Source organism: Vitis vinifera, chromosome 1 (assembly GCF_030704535.1).
Source record: "Vitis vinifera cultivar Pinot Noir 40024 chromosome 1, ASM3070453v1".
Taxonomy (NCBI): domain Eukaryota; kingdom Viridiplantae; phylum Streptophyta; class Magnoliopsida; order Vitales; family Vitaceae; genus Vitis; species Vitis vinifera.
Window position 1 is genome coordinate 3,137,799 of NC_081805.1, and position 20,599 is coordinate 3,158,397.

A 20,599-nucleotide genomic window follows, 5' to 3' on the forward strand; every position below is an offset into this window, starting at 1 on the left:
CCTTGAGCCCTTGAGCTATAAGGACAAATCTGGAATGAATAGAATTAGACTCTTACGCAACCTTCATAACGCCAAGCTTTCTCCCAAGGCATATTCACTCAAATCACTGAGTTGTTACCTGAAAGCCTCTCCACACATAAGAGGCAGTCCAACACCCTAAGACGTACTTTCTATCTTCTAATTCTACGAAGGGAAGCATGCATATGCCCCAAACTATGAGGGATTGGTAAACTAGTAATTTTGACAGGTCATGGTATAAGCAATAATAAACACAGCTAGATGTTTCTCTACTTCGTTAACTCCCATTTTTCAGCCGGTTATTTTTCTAAACACATATATAATAATGATAATAATGAAAATGAAGGTAATGCCTCAGCTCATTTCTAGTTTAGTATGAATGTTGTTTAAAACAGAAGGCCGAAAACAAAGTCTAGACTAGCAAGGAACAAAGACAAGCTACCCCGCAGTTTAACAATTTCCTGTTTCTCACTCCAGTCACCAAAAACGCTGATGCAAATCCAACCACCAGAGCAACTCCACAGGCCTTCATAACAGATCATCGTCGGGGTGGACCACGCTTATCATATGGTCCCCAGACTCCACCATAACCATCACCAAATGCACCACCTGGATATCTCATCTCAGGACTTCCATTCAGCAGTCCATAACCACCACCACCACCTACAGAAAGACGATGAAGCTTAAAAAATGAAAAAAAAAAAAAAAAAAAGAACACGCTTTCCAGTGGTTAAGAGCATTAGAAGGCTTCGAAGGTATGGGGCACATATCAAAAACAAATAATGATGATAATAATGAGAACAAAAACAACAACAATAATAAAGCAAATAATATCACCATCACAAAAATGATAATCATCATCATAAAAACAACAAAAGCACCAGCAGCAGAAGATAGTTACCTAGTCCCCTTGCTCTCCTATCTGTGTTCAATTGATCAGCTCGTAGTTTCTCTATTTCGCGAGCCATCGAAATGAGGTTTTTTTCCATTGCTTGCTTTTGTTCTAATTGCTCCTCGTTTGCTTTCTTCTCATATTCAAAAGCTCTCCTACAAATGGTATAGCCAATCCAGTTAATACAGAGAAAGCACTGTCTTTTTTTTATCCCACTAGTTGTTACCCAGCCTCTCAACAAGGGTAAAGATATGAAAAGGAAAAGAATGCAAACAATAAGGACTTCACCTAGAATGGATTAATTAAATAAAAAGAAGTCTAACTATGAACCTGGCCTCTGCTAGTTCCTTGCGCATCCTATCAATATCAGCCCTCATGGCAATAAGTTGTTGATTCTCAGCTTGCAATCGAGCAACATCCTGCGTGAGACCCTGAACTTGTGCAGACAAATCTTGACGCGAAGCGTTTAATTTCTGGGCTTCAGCTCTTAATTGAATAACCTCAGTCCTCAGAGGCTCAACAGCACGGAGATCAGCTTCTAGCTTCAATCCTCTGTCAATCAACTCCCTTGCCTGTACCTCCCTGTCAGCACGGAGTTTCGGAATGATCTGACCCAATCTGTGAATGTCATCTTTTGCAGCAGCCAACTCACTCTGAAGCATTGTATTATCATCAATCACATGCCGATTCTCCGCAACAATCCTCTGGAGTTCTCTATGTTGAAGTTCAAGTTCCTCCTCCATAGCTACAGGGTGAAGAGGAAGTGGTCCTGGTCCACGGTTCAAAACAGGCGGAGGGCCATCACGAAAACCTCGGAATCCATCAGGATTAGGAGGGCCATCACGAAAACCTCGGAAACCATTAGGATTACGAGGCATACGGTTTCTACCTGCCATGCTCAAGATCCTGCAGAAATGGCATCACAGTCACCTAAGACAGTACAAGTTTGACATTTTCAAGCTAGACCGTAGAGAACAACGATATAACAAATTATCTTCAACCGCAAAGATGAAGCAACTCAAATACATATATTTACGAAGGTACAAAAACATCCTTGATTTTAATTAATTTCTGCACTTCTTTCATGGTGCTAATAATGGAATTGAAGAGCAATGCATTATAGAAATGGATGTCTATTTTCACAAACCATCACAAACCACCATAATCATAGCTCCGCATCAAAGAAGGGCACACAACCCAGCAAATCCTAATCAATAACTAAAATGTCTGGTGTCACATCTTGGCTACCCAGGGAGTAGCTTAGATGTTAAAATCACATCTTTTGGTCCATTTAAATCACTAAGGGCAACAGATCTGACAAATGAAGATTGATTATTTTCCCCAGTTAATCTTCCATCCAACCACCATGTTAATCATTCATCAATATGAGAAGTAAAATTTCCAGTTTACCATCTCAAAAAAAAAGAAGTTCATTACTTCCAAATAATCCTACAGAAAAATAATTCTCAATAGTTCAAAGTGGTTGTGGTTCATATTTAGGAGTCGAGCAGCAAAACAGTCTCTGGTAATCAGTTTAATCTCACTCAATATCTCTCTTTTCCCCTTTTGCAATGAAAGGATCCCATGAGGAGAAATGAACTAGTCTCCACATCTGTAAGTGAAATGATAAATTTCAATGAAGAAATGGTTTAAGTACAATTCACGTAAAACTTCTTACAGTAAAAGCTTCCCTCTTCTTCAACTTTAAGGTTATGTTCGGTTCTCAGAAAGGTTGAAGGAAAATGCAAGGGAAAGAAAATAGAGAGAAAAGGTAGAAAGAAAAAAAAAGTAAAGGAAAACAAGAAATAGGTTTAAAGTTAATAAATTATTTTTATATACTACTTCAAACTTTTTTTCACTTATTTGACTCTTCTATTTAAAGATTCAATAATTTAAAAATATACTGATTTCTTAATAATTTTAATTATCTTTGACTTTCTTTTGCATTTTCTATTGTAAAACCAAACATGAGAAAATTATTTTCCTAAACATTTTATTTTGTTTTCTAATACTTTCCAAAAACCAAACATAGCCTAAGAGGGGGGAAAAAGAGATAGAAAGAAAAGAAAGATCAAAACAAATGACACCCATCTCCATAGGCTAAAAAATAACGTCAAAAAAGCCAAGTTTCAAAAAGCAATAAAAGGCTTCTTCACAAATAATTTCTTGTTATTTCTTGAAGATATGGGTAAAAGACACATGTGAACTATGCAAATAAGGGCACCCACCTTTTATGGCAAAAAATCAAAAGATGACAACAACAAAATCAAATTCCCAAAAAAAAAAAAAAAGAAAGAAAGAAAAGCAATAAAAGAATTCTTACAAAATAAATTCCAGTTGTTTCTTGATAATTTAATTAAAAAAAAAAAACCCCACACAAGATAAATGACCCTAAACAAAACGAAATAATTGCCACGCTAGTAAAATAGGGCATATGGAATGAATTTAATTTGACAAAACTGAAGTTATATACCAAAGTCCTCATCAAGAGAGTGCTCATTGAGTAGGAGAAAAAAATTAGAAGTCACCCTCAAAGGGCTGAGAATTATGGAATAAAGGGTGAGAAGGAGATGGCTAATGTGTCAATAACCCTTATAGGGGGTCTCGCAAGTGAAGGATTCTTGGTAAATTCAAAGAATTGAACTTCCAAACCAGGAGTGTTCAATTGATTGCAAAAAAATTAAAAAAATTAAAACAGAAGAAGAGAAAAGAAAGAAAGAAAAACAAAGATCATTCTCTAGGCCTACTTATGGGGTTTCTTGAAGAGAACCAACTAGGCACCTACTTATGGGGTTTCTTGAAGAGAGCCAACCAGGTTACAAACCTATGGGCCAATGAGAAGATGCTACATGGGTAGCCAACTAGCCTTTTTGGTGAGAAATGTCATATCCGCCTCAAACCTTTCCGAGTAGAGTCCGATACCTAATACTAGCTTCAACATAGACTCAGCCAAGAATCGGTTAAACTCGGTTGACTCAATCGAGATTCTGAGTCGACTCACTCAAAATTCTAAGTTGAATGGTCTAAGTTATTGAAATATTCTCTTATTAAACCTCAAAATATTTTCTTTCTTTTCCAAATCACAACAAAGAGTAACCAAAATTGAGAAATCTCTAAAAAATCAATAATTCTCTTCAAAATGAAAATTTTTTCAAGACCCATTATTCTACCTATGATGATGATGAAGAAGAAGAAGAAAAAAACATCCTTCATGCCAATGATGTCATTGTGGTGACTACCTCATTGGTGGGAAACATCATATTCTTCCATTGAAGGTGATTTTTGCTTGTTGGTGTTGCCTCTCCTTGCTCCATCTCCATAGTGTCTATGGTGGTGTGGGTGTGCGGCAGAGGAGGCTCTCTACCTCTGCAAACCGGGAACCCTCTCTCTCTCTCTCTCATGGCGTGGGTGAGCGTTAATCGTGTTTGGGATTAATTGGGAATTAGTTACAAGCAAAATGTATTGTTTTACCCTATATGCATGCTAAGGTGTTTAGAATTAGGAATTTGAAAATTATTATTTTATATGTCAAGATGGTATGTAATGTATTATTTTATATGGTAATGGCACTATACATGGTGAATTATTTTATATGCTAATTTATGAAACCATTCTATTTATTATTACGTTAATATATTATTAAGTTTATTAGTTTTGTTAACTCATTTAATTATATTATTTTTTAAAATAACTTTTATAATTTTTTTAACTTTTTAACCATCTTATTTTGTGTATCGCCCAATACCGAGCCGAGACACCGAGATTGATGTGCGTTGGAACCCTTCAAGTCAATGACTGATACCACGATTTTGAACCTAACACATTCTACAAATGGCTCCACAACTATTTAAATCCAACCAAAATAGGCCTCTAGTGTTGGGCTAGTCTTGCCTCAACAATCCTCCAACATTAATGCTCAAATCATCTCCCATACCAAAGTTCAGGCCAGTGAGCCTTCTAGAAGCCCATGTCACGCTCCTCGAACCTTGTTCTAGAGTTAGGCAAGTGTCAGGCATCAGGGCATTGCGCACAAAAGTCAGAAGATATTCTAGTGTCACAATAATGCCTTCAGACATCCACATTCTTGGAGGCACTCCCTTAGTAGGGAGAGAATAGATCAAGTGAAGTTAATGATTAAAGGTGGGGAAGTAACATCTCAACATAGCAAGTGAAGGTTAGCCCCCACCTTATCATGTTGAGGGTGATATCCATTTCACCATTTGGATTTAACTTCTCTTGCCAACCAACACAAGCAATCATCAATATATCATAGGCATTGGAAAATTCAGGAACTCACCTGAAGGCCAGTGATCATTACCCATTTTTTTAAACCCTAAGGAGTTCCAAGACCACCTTCCCTAAGCCAAACAGAACAAATGGCCCTTAACTCATCCTTCAATTATGGTTGAAAAAATGTGACTATATTCAGGTTTGATAGGTTCTTGGTTGGCAAGACACCAAACAACTCATACTACATTGGTCCTGGCCACAACTGGAATTGTAACAAGTAATCTATTGAAACAATGAGCTCCTCAATTTACTCGCCTCAAAGCTAGCTCACTACAGAATGAGCCAGATCTAATTTTGTGCTCTAAATAAATAAATGATAAGAATGCTGTTCAATAATTACCAAAAATTAACACTATGGCACCAGGAAATCAAGCGCAAAATGGAATTCCAAACTGGACAGAACACATAGAATAACAAAGCGCAAAAAATTCATCCGGCTTTCTAAACTATAGATAATTTCCAACAAAAAAAGCAACAATAATACATCATTACTTTGATCTGAAACAATATATTAGAAGCCCGTTCCCCTTCAAAACATCACTACATTTCTTGGAGGCCACGATCAAACAGATGGATAACAGTGATATCATAAATGAATCTTTAAACAACAAAAGAAAAGGTTAAATGAAAATATTAATATTTTAGCCGTTTGCCCTAGACGGAGAAAAATTCCTAGAAAAAGTATTCCGGCGAAAAAAATACTTGAGGCCTCAAAGGAATAATTCTCCATCAAGCCAAACGAAGACGGAGCAGAAAGAGGAGAAAAAACTTACAATCACGAAGTGTTCGAAACTCGAGAGAATCAAGGGGAACGCTTGCGAAAATTTCCCGGTATTCGATCAGTCCATCTCTGGGATTTAGCTAGAGACCACTCTAGAGCAAAAGCAACCCTACTTCTTAATTACCAAATTGACCTCATCGGCGGTCCTTTAGAAAATTGAAAATTCATTATTAAACTTTCATGGGCCGGAGTAAAACTTTATGGGTCCGGTCCCGCTGCGTTGGTCTTTACTTTTGGGCCCGTGCTTGAATTGAGAACAGAAGAAACTCCAACAACTTTCTTCTTCTTATTATAAATTCACATTGGATTTTGTAATTGGTGATAACTACACAATTAGCCAATTATATTTAAGTTTACAATGAAGAACTAATTGTGAAAATTTATGGAAAGCTTATATGAATCAATGGGGTACATTTTGAAGAAATATGACCAATATGCAAATCATGCGAAAAGATATGGAGCTCCAATATCTTGAGGAAGAAATATGGAGAATAGTCACCCTTACTTGTCTTCTCTCTACAGTTATTTTTTAAATTAATGTTAATTATTTTGGTTTTCTAATTATTATCTTTTTAATATAAATGTTATTTACATTATCTCATAGAATAAATGTTATTTATATTAAGTTATGTAGACAATTTCTATTTATATTATTGTTTTTATTCCAAAAGTTCTCTTTGGAAGGTTTTTGACCTTTTATAGTTTACCAAAGAAGACGCATATCCTTTATTGATGAGTGTGCCTCCTAATAGAAAATATTCTTTCGTTTATATTGTAGTTGAATAAGAATGTCCGTGTTCTCAAGAATGCGGGAGACTCATTTCACAATAACACAAAAAGACTAAATCATTTTACCAAGCACATGGATAATTGTGCTCAAAACCTATATCCATTACAATTAATCATCATTAGAAATTATGCAGATAATTTCTAATTTTTTATGGAATATTAAATCATTTAAGATATTAAATTTTTATTGAATATTATATTTATTAATTTGATAAAATATCGTCAAATCATTTTGTTCATTTTACCCCCACGAATTTCCATTCAAGCAAAATTTTGTTGAAAGTTTATTTCAAAAAATTTTAATATGTTTTTTATTAAATTATTTAATATATAGTTTACACATAGAGTTGAATTTTGCAAAGCTTAAATTTATTGTCTTGGCATAGGAAACATAGCATCCCTACATTACCACACTCATAACCCTTTGTCATCACATTAACAAAGAATGAAAAAGTGTCTCATGGTCAAAGGCCTTTTCATCATTTAGAATTATTTGAGGGAATGACATGATAACCAAAAAATGATAATATTTCTTATAACACATTATAATTAGAAGCACTTGAAATCCTAATACTTTTAAATATGTTAGTGACTACAACTTGCATTATCCAAAATGAGCTTCAAATTGAAGCTAAGTAGAGAAAAAGTTTCTAAAAAGGATATGCTTGAAAAGATAGCCACTATTTGTCATGTCTTGAATATACAAATATCAAGAGTATTGATTGATTAAATATTTTGAATTAATTTCATATCTTCTCGTAGATGAAGAAAATAATGATCTTTTGTTGAAAAATCGTATTCACCTCATCTTACTAGGTCTATTTTATTGCATGAAATAAATTTCATATTCTTATATCATCATTGACATGACCGAGATCGTGGAAACAATCATGATTATAGTAGACATAATTCTTGATTCATAACTTAGAGTCATTATCTAAAAATTAAATGAACAGATCTATAAAGCAATGAAGAATTTTGTAAATGACCCAATAATTATGTCGGGTGATTTTTAGATTTATGATGGAGAATTAATTGTACAAGAAACAAAAGCTTACAAACAGGGCACTTTTTAATTCTAAAAAAATTCATTTGAATTATCTTCTTTCACCAACCTTTTAAAAATTCACTCATTTAAATTCATTCAGTGTTATAAGACTTACAACCTTTTTCTTTTAATTTTCCTCACTTTTATGGTTTCCAAACTTAGAAATTTACTTTAATTTCTAGTTTTCCTATTATTAATTTTTATCATAATGTTGATTTATCTCTTCTTGGACATCTAAATTAAACATAAGTTATTAATTATTTTAGGATTTATTTTCTAGTTCAATTTTAAAATTTTCAATAATGAATTCATTATCAAATGATGTCATTAACAAGTACTTGATTTGTCAGCCAAGAATCTGAATTTACAAGAGAGAGATCGAGAGTGTGTAACGATTCACTCCCAACCGTGTAAATATTGTCCGCTTTGAACTCAAAAGAGTCCTCACGATTTTAAAACGCATCTACATGGTTCAGAGGAGTCCATACTTATATAGCGTCAGAAACATTTCCTCATATCCGATGTGGGATGTTACAAACACCCCCCATGTAGACATAACATCCTCATCGTGTCCCACGGGATTGCAGAGCCAAACAGACGAATACCCCTAAGGGGCCAAACAAATCCCCACATCAAGGTCAAAGATCAACTCTTATACTATTTGTAACGATCTGCTCTCAATTGTGTAGATATGATCCACTTTAGACTCAAAAAGGTCCTCACGACTTTAAAATGCATTTACAGGATTATGAGAAGTTTATACTTATATAGCACCAGGAAGAAAGAGAGAGAGAGAGAGATGGACGGAGGTATCTTTGTCAAGTCCATGAGTTTATGAAGCTTTTCCATGTAAAAGTCCAAACTCCGCAAAGATTTTCTTGTGTGGGTTTGATATGTAGAGATAAGATAAGTATCAACATCATTTCTGTCAATTACTGATCATGATACTAAAAAAACATAGGCAAATACTAATCAATGAGCCTGAAAAAAGATCCCATTGTTAAATAAGGTGGAGATTGATCAAGCCCAACAGCATAGCTGTCCTTACATAATACTTCATTTCATTTACAAAAATGGAAGACTTTCAATCACATTTGTCATAAAATTATAAAATTGTAAATGTAAAGATATCCAATTCACTTTCCGCATGCTTAATTCTTCATTGACGAATCCAGTAAGGTGTCCCCGTTGAAAAAGAACTATCGTGTGGCTATGAATGGGAAAAAAACAACGAGACAGAAGAAGATTTACTCGACGGTGTAAAACGCCATGTGGTGGTGTACTCGTTCTGCAGCACAGACGTCCTGATGCCCAGAAAAGCTTATGCCTGTTACTGTAGAATATTTCAACTTTTGTTGGGAAGTGCTTTTGGCAATAATGGATATGAGTTCTAATTGATTGATTTCTTTTGAATTCAAGTGAAAAGCGCTAACTAAGGCAATCCAACTTTCCCTGACATGGTTGCACTCCATGTTTGGAAAGGGTGAGGTGCACATACACTGAGTAGTCTCCTGAAGGAGAGGGCTGTCTTAACCCTAATGACATGGCATGGTGTGTTTATCTGAAGAGATATAAGTCAAAATCTTATCCTAATTTTATCATTATCAGAATCCAATATCCATCTCTTCAATTTCATTTCCCATATTTGCAAAGACATTTGGACCACTAATTAAAGCGAAGTGGAAGTAAAATTAAAAAGAAACACGCACCCACTAGTTACAACTTACAACTCAAAGATTGACCCCGAAGCATTCAACAACAGCCCAGTGATTCCTAGAATCAATTGTGAGCAGCCTTACCTGTCTTGGATTTCGAAGTTTCATTTCATTTCCATCTAAAACAAACGGTCAAGTATCAGTTAGTCTAATCACTCCTCCATTTCCTAATAATAATAAGTTTGCCCAAAATTTAAAATGAATTATTTTTTCCAAAAGATTGAAGGACTCCATGAATTTATAAATATCAAAAGGTTGAAGGAATCCATGACTTCATAAATATCTCAAGAAGTCCTAGTATAAATATCCTTTGAAGATAAATATCTTCTCCCCATGAAAATAAGGGTAAATAACATATGTATATACCAAATATATCGTCTTCAACATATTTGGAGAAAAGACTTGCTGCTGAGATATATTTGTGACTATTAAAGTCACTCTCCGTTTAAACAAAACCCGGGCACTGTGGACGAGGTTACTTTGTTGCACACCACTTTGGCACGTTGCCTGAAGATATGTTAGCTAGATAGCCGAACAATGACATTCAGTTCTGCGTGTAACCATCAATCTACAAGACGGGGAACATAGACAATAATTTTATAGGTAATTTCTTAGACCTAATGGTTTCTTTCTATCGAAGTAACAAGAAATGATTATACTCCTCAGTGATGCTGATACCGATAAATGTCTTTAAGAAAAATTGGCTTCTTTTTTAGATGATTTTGAGGAAAATTAATGAAGCTGTCTTTCCTATTAAAAAAAAAAAAAAAATATATATATATATATATATATATATATATATAGCAGAAGCTCAAAGAAAAATGGATATTTGGACTTGTAGAAAAACAATAAAACGTTTACAAAGAGGGTAATTTCCTTTTGTCATTGTCCCCTCCTCAGCTAATTTTAGCTTATGGGCTTCATAGATAGAATTAGGATCTGGAATTTTGAAGCGTATATCAAAATTCAAATGAGATAGAGTAGAGTTGCTTAAAAGTTCAATCAATCAATCCAAACGGTGAAACTTTACTGGAAAGTTGACAATTAAATGTGGAAATTCACTTAGTGGCAGGTGGCTAAAATGGATTGGGCATGGAAAGATTGAGAGGGGGACCGCAGGGAGGAGTCCGACCTCAACGGAAAGCAGGGGTATACTCGAAGAAGAAGGCAAAGCAACAAAAGGGTCTCGTTCAAATTTTAGCCAGGAAAGGATGGATGGTATCAATGACTCATTCTCATCCTCAGCCAAGGGTCCCCACCAGAAATCCATTGATGAGAGAGGTAGCCAATGGGAAGGCGCAGATTAGGATGAACTTTATAGGTTGAGCCAATGGGAGAAGAGATAAGGCCTTGTTGTGGGTCCAAAAGCGAAATTCTCCTCTGCTGGAAACTCCCAAAAGTGCATCGAAGGCAAGGGCTGGACTGTTAAATAGCCTGTAAAAGCGCGGTGTGTGGGTCACACCGACTCTCCATGTACCCAATAATTGTACCATTTTGTAGGTCTCTAAACCGAGAAAGTTCACTCCCAACGTTTCCTATTAAGATTTAGTTTGATCTTCTTGTGTTTGTGTTGTTGAGGTTCCAGGTTTGATTTTGGATCAGCTTTTTGTCTGATGATTTCTGAAAAAAATGTGGCGAACGCCGTCGGTGGCAAGACGGCCAGGGCCTGTGATAGCTGCATACGGAAGCGTGCTCGATTTTACTGTGCTGCCGATGATGCCTTCTTGTGCCAGGCGTGCGACATGTCGGTGCACTCGGCCAACCCTCTGGCTCGTAGGCATGAAAGGGTTCGCCTTAAAACAGCCTCTCTCAAACTCCCGGGGGCGGATTCACTGGAGAACTCTATGCCCTCATGGCACCAGGGTTTCACTCGAAAGGCTCGGACACCGAGACATGGAAAGCCTGCAGCACATCCAGCTTTTAAATCAGATGAACTCACGCGAAACCCCCTTCCGTTCGTACCGGAGATCGGAGCCGATGAAACGTCGTACGATGACAACGAAGAGCAGCTTCTTTATAGGGTTCCGATATTTGATCCATTTGTTGCGGAGCTCTGCGCGTCAACAAATTCGAATGAAGCTGTAACAACAGTTGCTAACGATACAGAAACTGCAGATGTCACTGGAAGCGAAACGAAAGCCTTGGTAGCTGGCCGTGGTCATGATGTGGATTCTTTACATGGATTTCTTCCATCAGACATGGATCTTGCAGAATTTGCAGCTGATGTAGAAAGTTTATTGGGTAAGGGCCTTGACAATGAATCTTTTGGCATGGAAGGTTTGGGGCTAATAGATTGTAAAGAGAAGGAGTCGGTGGAGTATTCTTTACACAGTGGAAGAGTGAAGCTTGAAGAGGAAGAAGACATAGGAGGTGTAATGGCCTGCCAAGCCGATGCAGAGATCGACATGACAAGAGAGCCCTTTGAGTTGAACTTCGACTACGGGTCTCCAGCAACATGCGAAGAGGAAGAGGAGAAAGTGGCAGTGGGAGCAATGGACATGAATAATAAAGTAGATGATCCAAAGAAGAAAAATAAGATATTATTGAGGCTTGATTATGAGGCAATCATTACAGCCTGGGCCAGCCAAGGGTCTCCATGGACCAACGGCCATCGCCCAGAACTCGACCCCGATGACTGCTGGCCTGACTGCTTGGTATGTATGCTTTTCTCCATGCTCTATCAATTTTAAGCGCATGTACCCACTTCATTTTTTTATTAATTCATATATGGTCTGGAGCAGAAAATCTAAGATCTGAAAGTTTTTACTCTATCTCACAACACTTAGCCCAACTAAGCAGATGCTCAATAAGCCAAACTCAGTGGGGAATCGTTGGATTCCAATGCACATAATACTGCGTCTTCTTCCCATCCTACTGCAGCAATGGGAGAGTCACGACAAACCAACTGTAACCCTCAAATGTGGGGAGTACGATTAGCCTTCAGTTCCTGATACCACCAATAAAACCCAAAACTTCCAATACGTAATCCTTTACCAAATTAATTCAGACTGATAGAAACAAATCGAGCAGGAAGAGAGAAGTACAGTTGTAATGATAATTGCTCTTTCCTTATGCCTCTCTCCGGTAAAATCATCGATTCATCATTCGCCCGTTATTGACATGAACTGACGTGTTTGTTTGTGAATTTTTCAGGGCACTTGTGGAATACAAGTCCATCATCCATATGGAGAGTTTGGTGGAATGGGAGAACAACAGGCAGCAATGGGAGATGGAGGTAGAGAGGCAAGAGTGTCCAGATACAGAGAAAAACGGCGAACAAGGCTCTTCTCCAAGAAAATAAGATATGAGGTTCGGAAACTGAACGCAGAGAAGAGACCCAGAATGAAGGGTAGGTTCGTGAAGAGGGCGTCCTTTGGAGGACCCGCAGCTTTTCCTTTGCTCAACAAATAACTGTCAACCGCCTAGTTTGCTTTGTTTATTTACCAGTAAACTTGGGTGTGTTAGTTAGGCCTTCAACGGCACCGTCTTCAATCCAACAGTTGATGAGTATAAGCTGAAAAGCTTTTGTCACATATTGTTAAATTATATATATATTCCCCATAATCAAACCTTAGCTTAAAGGCTTTGTTTAAGGAATCCTCGGATGATCCCATGAGTTTGCCAGCGAATTTGACCGTGCAGAAGAAGAAGAAGCCATAGATGCCATGCTTCTATGGCAGGAAATGACGTTGGGGCATGGAAAGGAACTACAAGCCAAGTGGAGCAGAATATTTTGCGGTAGAGTCCAGGGACCAATCTCAATTTTCCATAATCCAGTGGGTTCCACTGACCATACGGGAATCTAATCTCTATCAATGATCATGGCAATTTTGACATTTTAGCAAATTATTAGAATTGAAACTTATTCGATGGGAACATAAAGTTTGAAAAGTGGATGACGTATGGCAATTGGCACCCTGTATGCTATTTACCATTTCCTGTTTCTATATATGTGGCAGCATATGATTTTTCCTAAGCAAAGATGCGATTTAATGATTTATGGCCAGGCCCCAGAATATTTTTGGAAATAATAAAGGGGAAGTTGCTTTTCATTTCGATAATAATGGGAAATTTTGTGACTTGATGGTTTAGTCAATAGAGTCTTGCTGGCATCGGCTGTTTCTTCTCCTTTTATTTGTGAAGAAAAGTACTTAGTTCATCATATTTATTTTTATTTATTAGTGTGTTATAATTTATAAATAAGAAAAATTATAGTTTTGAATATGTTAAAAAAAATTAATTTTAAAATGCTTCTAATTGAAAACACTACCAAAGCTTTGTTAAAATAGTGTTTGTTTTTTTTGACTTAATTCTAAATAGAATTTATATTTAACTTAATATTAAATAATATTTAATATTATTAAGTATTAAATTATTTATTTTTTTAATATTTTTTTTATTAAGCATTAATCTGTTTATTTTTTTATATACTAAAAATCAATATCTAAATATTTTAATGTATTAAAAAATATAATTTAACGTTTTTCTAAAAAATTCAAAATAATAAAATTGTTATAATAAATAATTTTTTATTATCATTCTTACAAAAAATAATTAATATATTTATTTTTTATATAATTAAAATAAAATATTTATATTTAATAATCCAAAAATATAAAACCTAAATCAAATTATTTTTAAATGCTTTTTAATTTTTAAATGCTTTTTTATATTAAGCATTATTCTAGTAATTTCACTCCCACTTTCCTCCTCTTTATCCTCTTTCTGGCCTTTCGTCGAAGAGTAGATTAGGGTTTCGATTAACTGTAATCCTTCATTTCAAAATTAAGGTTTTGTTTTCTCTCTTCTCCTTGGGATTGGGGTCTGGGATTTCTTCGTCGTCAATGGTGGGGGTGGAGGAGGCATCTGGGGTTTGCATCAACGAAGCGCTGACGGACAACGAGGCGTTGACGGACGACGAGCTTCGAGCGGTTCTGGCGAAATTGCATAGCAACAAGGACAAGGAGGTCTTCGAGTTAGTTTGCAAGAGATGGCTACATTTGCAGAGCACCGAGCAGAAAAAGCTGTGCGCCAGGGCGGGGCCTCTCATGTTTCGCAAGATGGCTGCAGGGTTCTCGCAGTTGGTTGAGCTGGACTTGTCGCAGTCTATTTCCCGATCCTTTTACCCCGGCGTTACAGACTCAGATCTGAAGGTTATTGCAAATTGGTTCGGTTGTTTGTGCTTGCTTGGCTTGCAACATTGCAGAGAATGGGCTAGGTTGGGCGTCGGGTTGATCCGGAACCTTTAAAAAACTTGCTTTCTCTATTTAGTCAAAAAAAATTTAAAAAATAGTAATAATTCATCAAAAATTTTAAAAATAAATAACCTAACTTCTAAAAATAAATTACTTTAAATAAAAAAACAAAAAAAAATAAAACCACGCCATTTTTCATTACCAAAATAACATGTGCTCATCCTTTTTAGGGAAGTTTTTTGTTTGAATCTAATTGTAATCTTAACCACCCTGTATAAGTTGAAAATTAAAATTAGAGTAAGTATTTCAAATGTTGTAATGAGTGCTGTCTTTTGTATGAAAGCAAATCTCACGGAATGCATAAGCTTTTATGCACAGGAAACATACCGTTTTTTAATTGGTTAATTACAATTGTAGGCTCTATACCCAAACCGACCTTAGCTCAGTTGGTAGAGCGGAGGACTGTAGTGGGTCAACCTGTTAGTCATCCTTAGGTCACTGGTTCGAATCCGGTAGGTCGGATTGAAATTTTTGGTTGCTTTTTAAACCATAGTTTTTTTTCACTATCTTCCAGTTGAGTATATCCTAGAGCAAGGATGGGTAAAACCCCTTAAAATTTGGACTTCTCAAAATGATCTTCTCTAGACTCTAGCTGTCCACATACTTATTTTTTCATTGGATTTGTAAGTTTAAATAGGTATTCATAATGGAAAGCAGAAGGTTTCCATTAAATGTTTGTTATGTTTGGTTCTCGGAAAATTTGAGGGAAAATGCCAATGAAAAAAAAAAAAAAAGAGGAAAAATAAAAAGAAAGAAAAAGTGAAGGAAAATAAAATATAGAGTTAAAGATGATAAATTATTTTTATTTATTACTTTAAATTCATTTTATTTATTTTAACTCATCACTATAAAGATTAAATAATTTTAAAATGCATAAGTATCTAACTAATTTTAATTATATTTAATTTTCTTTAAAATATTTTATAGGACAACCAAACATGAAACAAAACATTTTCCTTGATATTTTTTTTCTTTTCTTTGTACTTTTCATAACCAAACATAACCTTAGGGTTTTAAGGTAAATTGGTAAATGGTTGTGGTGAGTTCAAGTCTTGGTTAAGGGAATTATTTAGAGGGGCCCAAACAAGTTATTCTTAAATTATAAATTTTATCCAATTTCAATAAGTTTAATATCATTGATTTTAATTAAGAATAAAAGTCAATCATTTCTACATGCATTGGTTATACATTGGATATAACGTAAATAATAATAATTTTATTCCATTTTTGCATAATAAAGATTAACAAAACCTCCAAATATCCAACTTTTAGATTGATATTTTACTTTTATGAATGCTTTAGAGTGTATTTGGGAGTGATTCTAAAAAACGTTTCTAATATTTTTAATACTTAAATGATATAAAAAAGTTAAGTATTAAAAATATTAAAAGCATTTTCTAAAATCATTATCAAACGGACTCTTAGTTAGAATGGTAATTCAAATCAAAACCTTCAAATGTGTTCCCAACTTGAATCTTTCAAATCTTTTCTCAATTGTTTGCATAATAAAAAAGGTATTGAAAGCGTGTAGAGGTTAAAGTATTTAGTTGAGGTAATGAATGGAGAAAATAAAATCAACCATGTTTTTCAAAATTAATAGAAATCTTTTAAATAAGCTTTGGGAGACTTGGATAATTGTTTTTTTTTTTATAAAAAAAAAAGTATTTTTTGTGTCATGTTTCAAGATCGATCCCAATTTATATAAAATCGATCTATCTTCAACTTAATCTTTTTTCAACTATTGGATTAAGGATTCTTCTTCTTATTTAAACCCAAAATTTTCATTCTAGGGCTAGAGAAAAAAAGTAGTCGTCACTCTTAATTTTCTCAAGTTCTCTCTTCAATCCATAATGGTTATGTTTGGTTGTCAAGAAAATTCTTCTTAGTTTTTATCTACAAATTAGTTTTTTCATAAGATTTTCTAAAAAGGAAAAGAGTTGATTCATTTGGATTCTTCCATCCATTTCTTTTATTCTCATTTGATCTGTGTTTGCATTAAAATTCAATTTCTTCTTATACAGACTCAAGAAAAGGTTGAGGTTAAACTTGATGTGGACTACAAATGTGCTTTGAAAGAAGGTGTGTAGTCGAAGTTGAAAGTGTTAGTCAAATAGTCTGGGATAGATTGATAGGATTAAGCTGATAAAACCTTGTACTCAATTGATTTTTCTTCATGGTGGATGCTCTTAGTCGCTTGTAAACCCATGGTTTTTTATTTCTCAAATATTTTTCACGTTAAATCTTAGTATCATTATACTTATAATCTTAATATCTTCTTTACTTAATTTCTTTGCGCTTATCTTAGATTAAGAAAGTTATGTTGTTCGAATAAATATATTATAAGAGAATTTGAGTTAAAATTTTGCTTAATAATCCTTGCAATAGTTTGAAATAATCTCTAAAGTGGTTTAGAAAGTAAATAATATTTGAATTTGTGATTTGTGTAGTTGAAAGTTTATATAATTTTTTATTAGAGAATGTTTGCATTTGTATGTAAATTGCATTGATATACTCGTTAGGAGAGTGACCATATATTCATTTTGCATGTGTTTTGACTTGTTTATAGGAAAGAATTGAAAGATAAAAAAATTTAAATAGTGAAAAATATTAAAGAGGGAGAATCATTATTAAGAGAAAATTTTAAATCGTTAAAAAAACACTTATTTCCTTCACGGATGTAATACACTTTATAAATAATTCTCCAAAAATATTTATTTTTTTTTAAATTACAAAAGCAGTTTGAAGAAAAATACTACCAAATGAGCTTATGAAGAGCTACTTTGTCTTTTTTTTTTTTCAAATTTATTTATTTATTTTTGTTTGGGTTATTTAGATTTTAGACGATCCATTGAAGAGGGCCCTAAGTTGTATGAATATAAAAAGAACACATAATCTCATGCGCATTCCAATCATATTTTTTGATCAATGAAATTAATAAACAAAAAAGAAAAAAAGAAAAAAGAAAAATGGAAAAGAAATATCATCCATGAAAGGAAGGAAGATAATATAGAATCTCTAAGAAATTTTTTGTGAAGGCCACAGACTTTCATTCCATAATGCACAGTCGTCTTTCATTTCCAGGTTGGGTTAGAAAAGACAAACCCAAAAGATGGAATTTGATGTTGAGAGTGGCCCCTTGGAATTAAATTTCAACCTTGGCCTTTCCCCACCAAATAACATGCCTCTATGCTCGGTCCCTACTTGAAAACTCAAGCTTTTTGGATTTTGAAGATAACCCAAAATCACACTAACCATCAAATTAATGTACCCTTCTCCGGTTTTCTTTTTTTATTTGCAAGTGAAAGCAACCCATCAACTGCTTCAGAAAAAAAATAAAATAAAAGGAAATTCTATGTGTGGTATGTTATTTTCAAGGTCATTCCCTTCTCATATCAGCCTGGGGTATGGGGTCTGGGTCTGGGTCTGGGTCTGGGTTACAGTACATCCATGTGGGTGGTAGATTTTGATTAAAAAATCCCAAATTAAAAAAAAAAAAACAAAAAAAAATATTTTTTTTAAAAAAATATTTTTTTAAAAAATATATATATATATATTTAAAAAAAAAATTCAGAGTTCCCTTTAGGAAAAAAAAAATATTTTTTATTTTAAAAAATCCCAAATTAAAAAAAAGAAAAAAAAAAAACACAATTCCAAAGGGAACTCGTCTCTTGAAGAGACGAGTTCCCATGTAAAAAAAATATATTTTTTTTTAAATATATATATTAAAAAAAAATTTCAGAGTTCCCTTTAGGAAAAAAAAGAATTTTTTTTTAAAATATATTTTTTATTTTAAAAAATCCCAAATTAAAAAAAAAAAAAAAAACACACAATTCCAAAGGGAACTCGTCTCTCGAGACGAGTTCCCATGTAAAAAAATATATATATTTTTTTAAATATATATATATTAAAAAAAATATATTTTTTTAAAAAATATATATATTTAAAAAATTAAAAATTCAGAATTCCCTTTAGGAAAAAAAATTATTTTTTTAAAAAATTTAAAAAATCCCAAATTAAAAAAAAAAAAAAAACACAATTCCAAAGGAACTCGTCTCTTAAAAATATTTTTTATTTTAATATATATTTTAAAATAAAATAAAAAAACAATTCCTCAAGGGAACTCGTCTCTTTAAGATGAGTTCCCATGTAAAAACAAATTTTTTTTAAAAAAATATATTTAAAAAAAAAAAAAAAAAAACAATTCATCAAGGGAACTCGTCTATTGAAGAGACGAGTTCCTATGGAAAAAAAAAAAAAAGAGACGAGTTCCCTTTGGAATTGTGTTTTTTTTTTTTTTTTTTTTTTTTTAATTTGGGATTTTTTAAAATAAAAAATATATTTTTTTAAAAAATTATTATTTTTCCTAAGGGAACTCTGAATTTTTATTTTTTTAAATATATATATTTTTTTTAATTTTTTTTTTTACATGGGAACTCGTCTCTTGAAGAGACGAGTTCCTTTAGGAATTTTGAGGAATTGTTTTTTTTTTTTTTTTTTTTTTTTTTTTTTTTTAATATATATATATATTTAAAAATAATAATTTTTTTTTACAAGGGAACTCGTCTCTTGAAGAGACGAGTTCCCTTTGGAATTGTGTTTTTTTTTTTTTTTTTTTTTATTTGGGATTTTTTAAAATAAAAAATATATTTTTTAAAAAAATTATTTTTTTTCCTAAAGGGAACTCTGAATTTTTATTTTTTTAAATATTTATTTTTTTAAAAAAAATTTTTTTTTTTACATGGGAACTCGTCTCTTGAAGAGACGAGTTCCTTTAGGAATTTTGAGGAATTGTTTTTTTTTTTTTTTTTTTTACAAAGGGAACTCGTCTCTTGAAGAGACGAGTTCCCTTTGGAATTGTGTTTTTTTTTTTTTTTAATTTGGGATTTTTTAAAATAAAAAATATATTTAAAAAAAAAAATATATTTTTAAAAAATATATATATATTTTTTAAAAAAATTATTTTTTTTTCCTAAAGGGAACTCTGAATTTTTATTTTTTTAAATATATATTTTTTTTAAATTTTTTTTTTTTTTTTACATGGGAACTCGTCTCTTGAAGAGACGAGTTCCTTTAGGAATTTTGAGGAATTGTTTTTTTTTTTTTTTTTTTTAATATATATATTTAAAAAAATAATTTTTTTTTTACAAGGGAACTCGTCTCTTTCAAGAGACGAGTTCCCTTTGGAATTGTTTTTTTTTTTATTTTTTTATTTTTTATTTTTTTATTTGGGATTTTTTAAAATAAAAATATATTTTTTTTAGAAATTATTTTTTTTCCTAAAGGGAACTCTTAATTTTTTTTTTTAAATATATATATTTTTTTTTAAAAAAATTTTTTTTTTACAAGAGACGAGTTCCTTTAGGAATTTTGAGGAATTGTTTTTTTTTTTTAATATATATATTTAAAAAAAATATTTTTTTTACATGGGAACTCGTCTCTTGAAGAGACGAGTTCCCTTTGGAATTGTGTTTTTTTTTTTTTTTTAATTTGGGATTTTTTAAAATAAAAAATATATTTTAAAAAAAAAATATTTTTTTTCCTAAAGTAACTCTGAATTTTTTTTTTTTAAATATATATATTTTTAAAAAAAATATTTTTTTTTACATAGGAACTTGTCTCTTGAAGAGACGAGTTCCCATAGGAATTTTGAGGAATTGTTTTTTTTTTTTTTTTTTTTTTTAATATATATATTTTAAAAAAAATATTTTTTTTTACATGGGAACTCGTCTCTTGAAGAGACGAGTTCCCTTTGGAATTGTTTTTTTTTTTTTTTTTTTTTTTATTTGGGATTTTTTAAAATAAAAAATATAT

At 32.8% G+C, this 20,599-nt stretch overlaps 2 protein-coding genes and 1 non-coding gene across 4 annotated transcripts; 2 read left to right on the plus strand and 1 right to left on the minus strand.

Annotated features, from left to right (window-relative positions):
* Positions 1–320: 320 nt before the first annotated feature.
* On the minus strand, positions 321–6,258 carry LOC100242187 (uncharacterized). 2 transcript variants are annotated; one of them, XM_019218816.2, is made up of 5 exons: positions 5,974–6,126; positions 1,761–1,816; positions 1,241–1,721; positions 920–1,065; positions 321–681 (listed from the first exon to the last, which is right to left on the minus strand). In XM_019218816.2, exons 2-5 carry the CDS (start codon positions 1,804–1,806, stop codon positions 557–559), a joined length of 798 nt encoding a protein of 265 aa, XP_019074361.1. In that variant the 5' UTR covers positions 1,807–1,816; positions 5,974–6,126; the 3' UTR covers positions 321–556. The 2 variants fall into 2 exon arrangements, with proteins under 2 accessions (XP_019074361.1, XP_010647673.1); XM_010649371.3 differs by having other exon boundaries at positions 1,241–1,816; positions 5,974–6,258.
* Positions 6,259–10,726: 4,468 nt separating this feature from the next.
* Positions 10,727–13,130, plus strand: LOC100264474 (zinc finger protein CONSTANS-LIKE 16). The gene is made up of 2 exons (XM_002282542.5): positions 10,727–12,187; positions 12,687–13,130. The coding sequence occupies exons 1-2, from the start codon at positions 11,147–11,149 to the stop codon at positions 12,942–12,944; spliced, it is 1,299 nt and encodes a 432-aa protein (XP_002282578.1). The 5' UTR covers positions 10,727–11,146; the 3' UTR covers positions 12,945–13,130.
* Positions 13,131–15,159: 2,029 nt separating this feature from the next.
* Positions 15,160–15,250, plus strand: TRNAY-GUA (transfer RNA tyrosine (anticodon GUA)). The gene is given in 2 exon segments: positions 15,160–15,196; positions 15,215–15,250. It is a non-coding gene; the product is annotated as a tRNA-Tyr (tRNA).
* Positions 15,251–20,599: the final 5,349 nt, after the last annotated feature.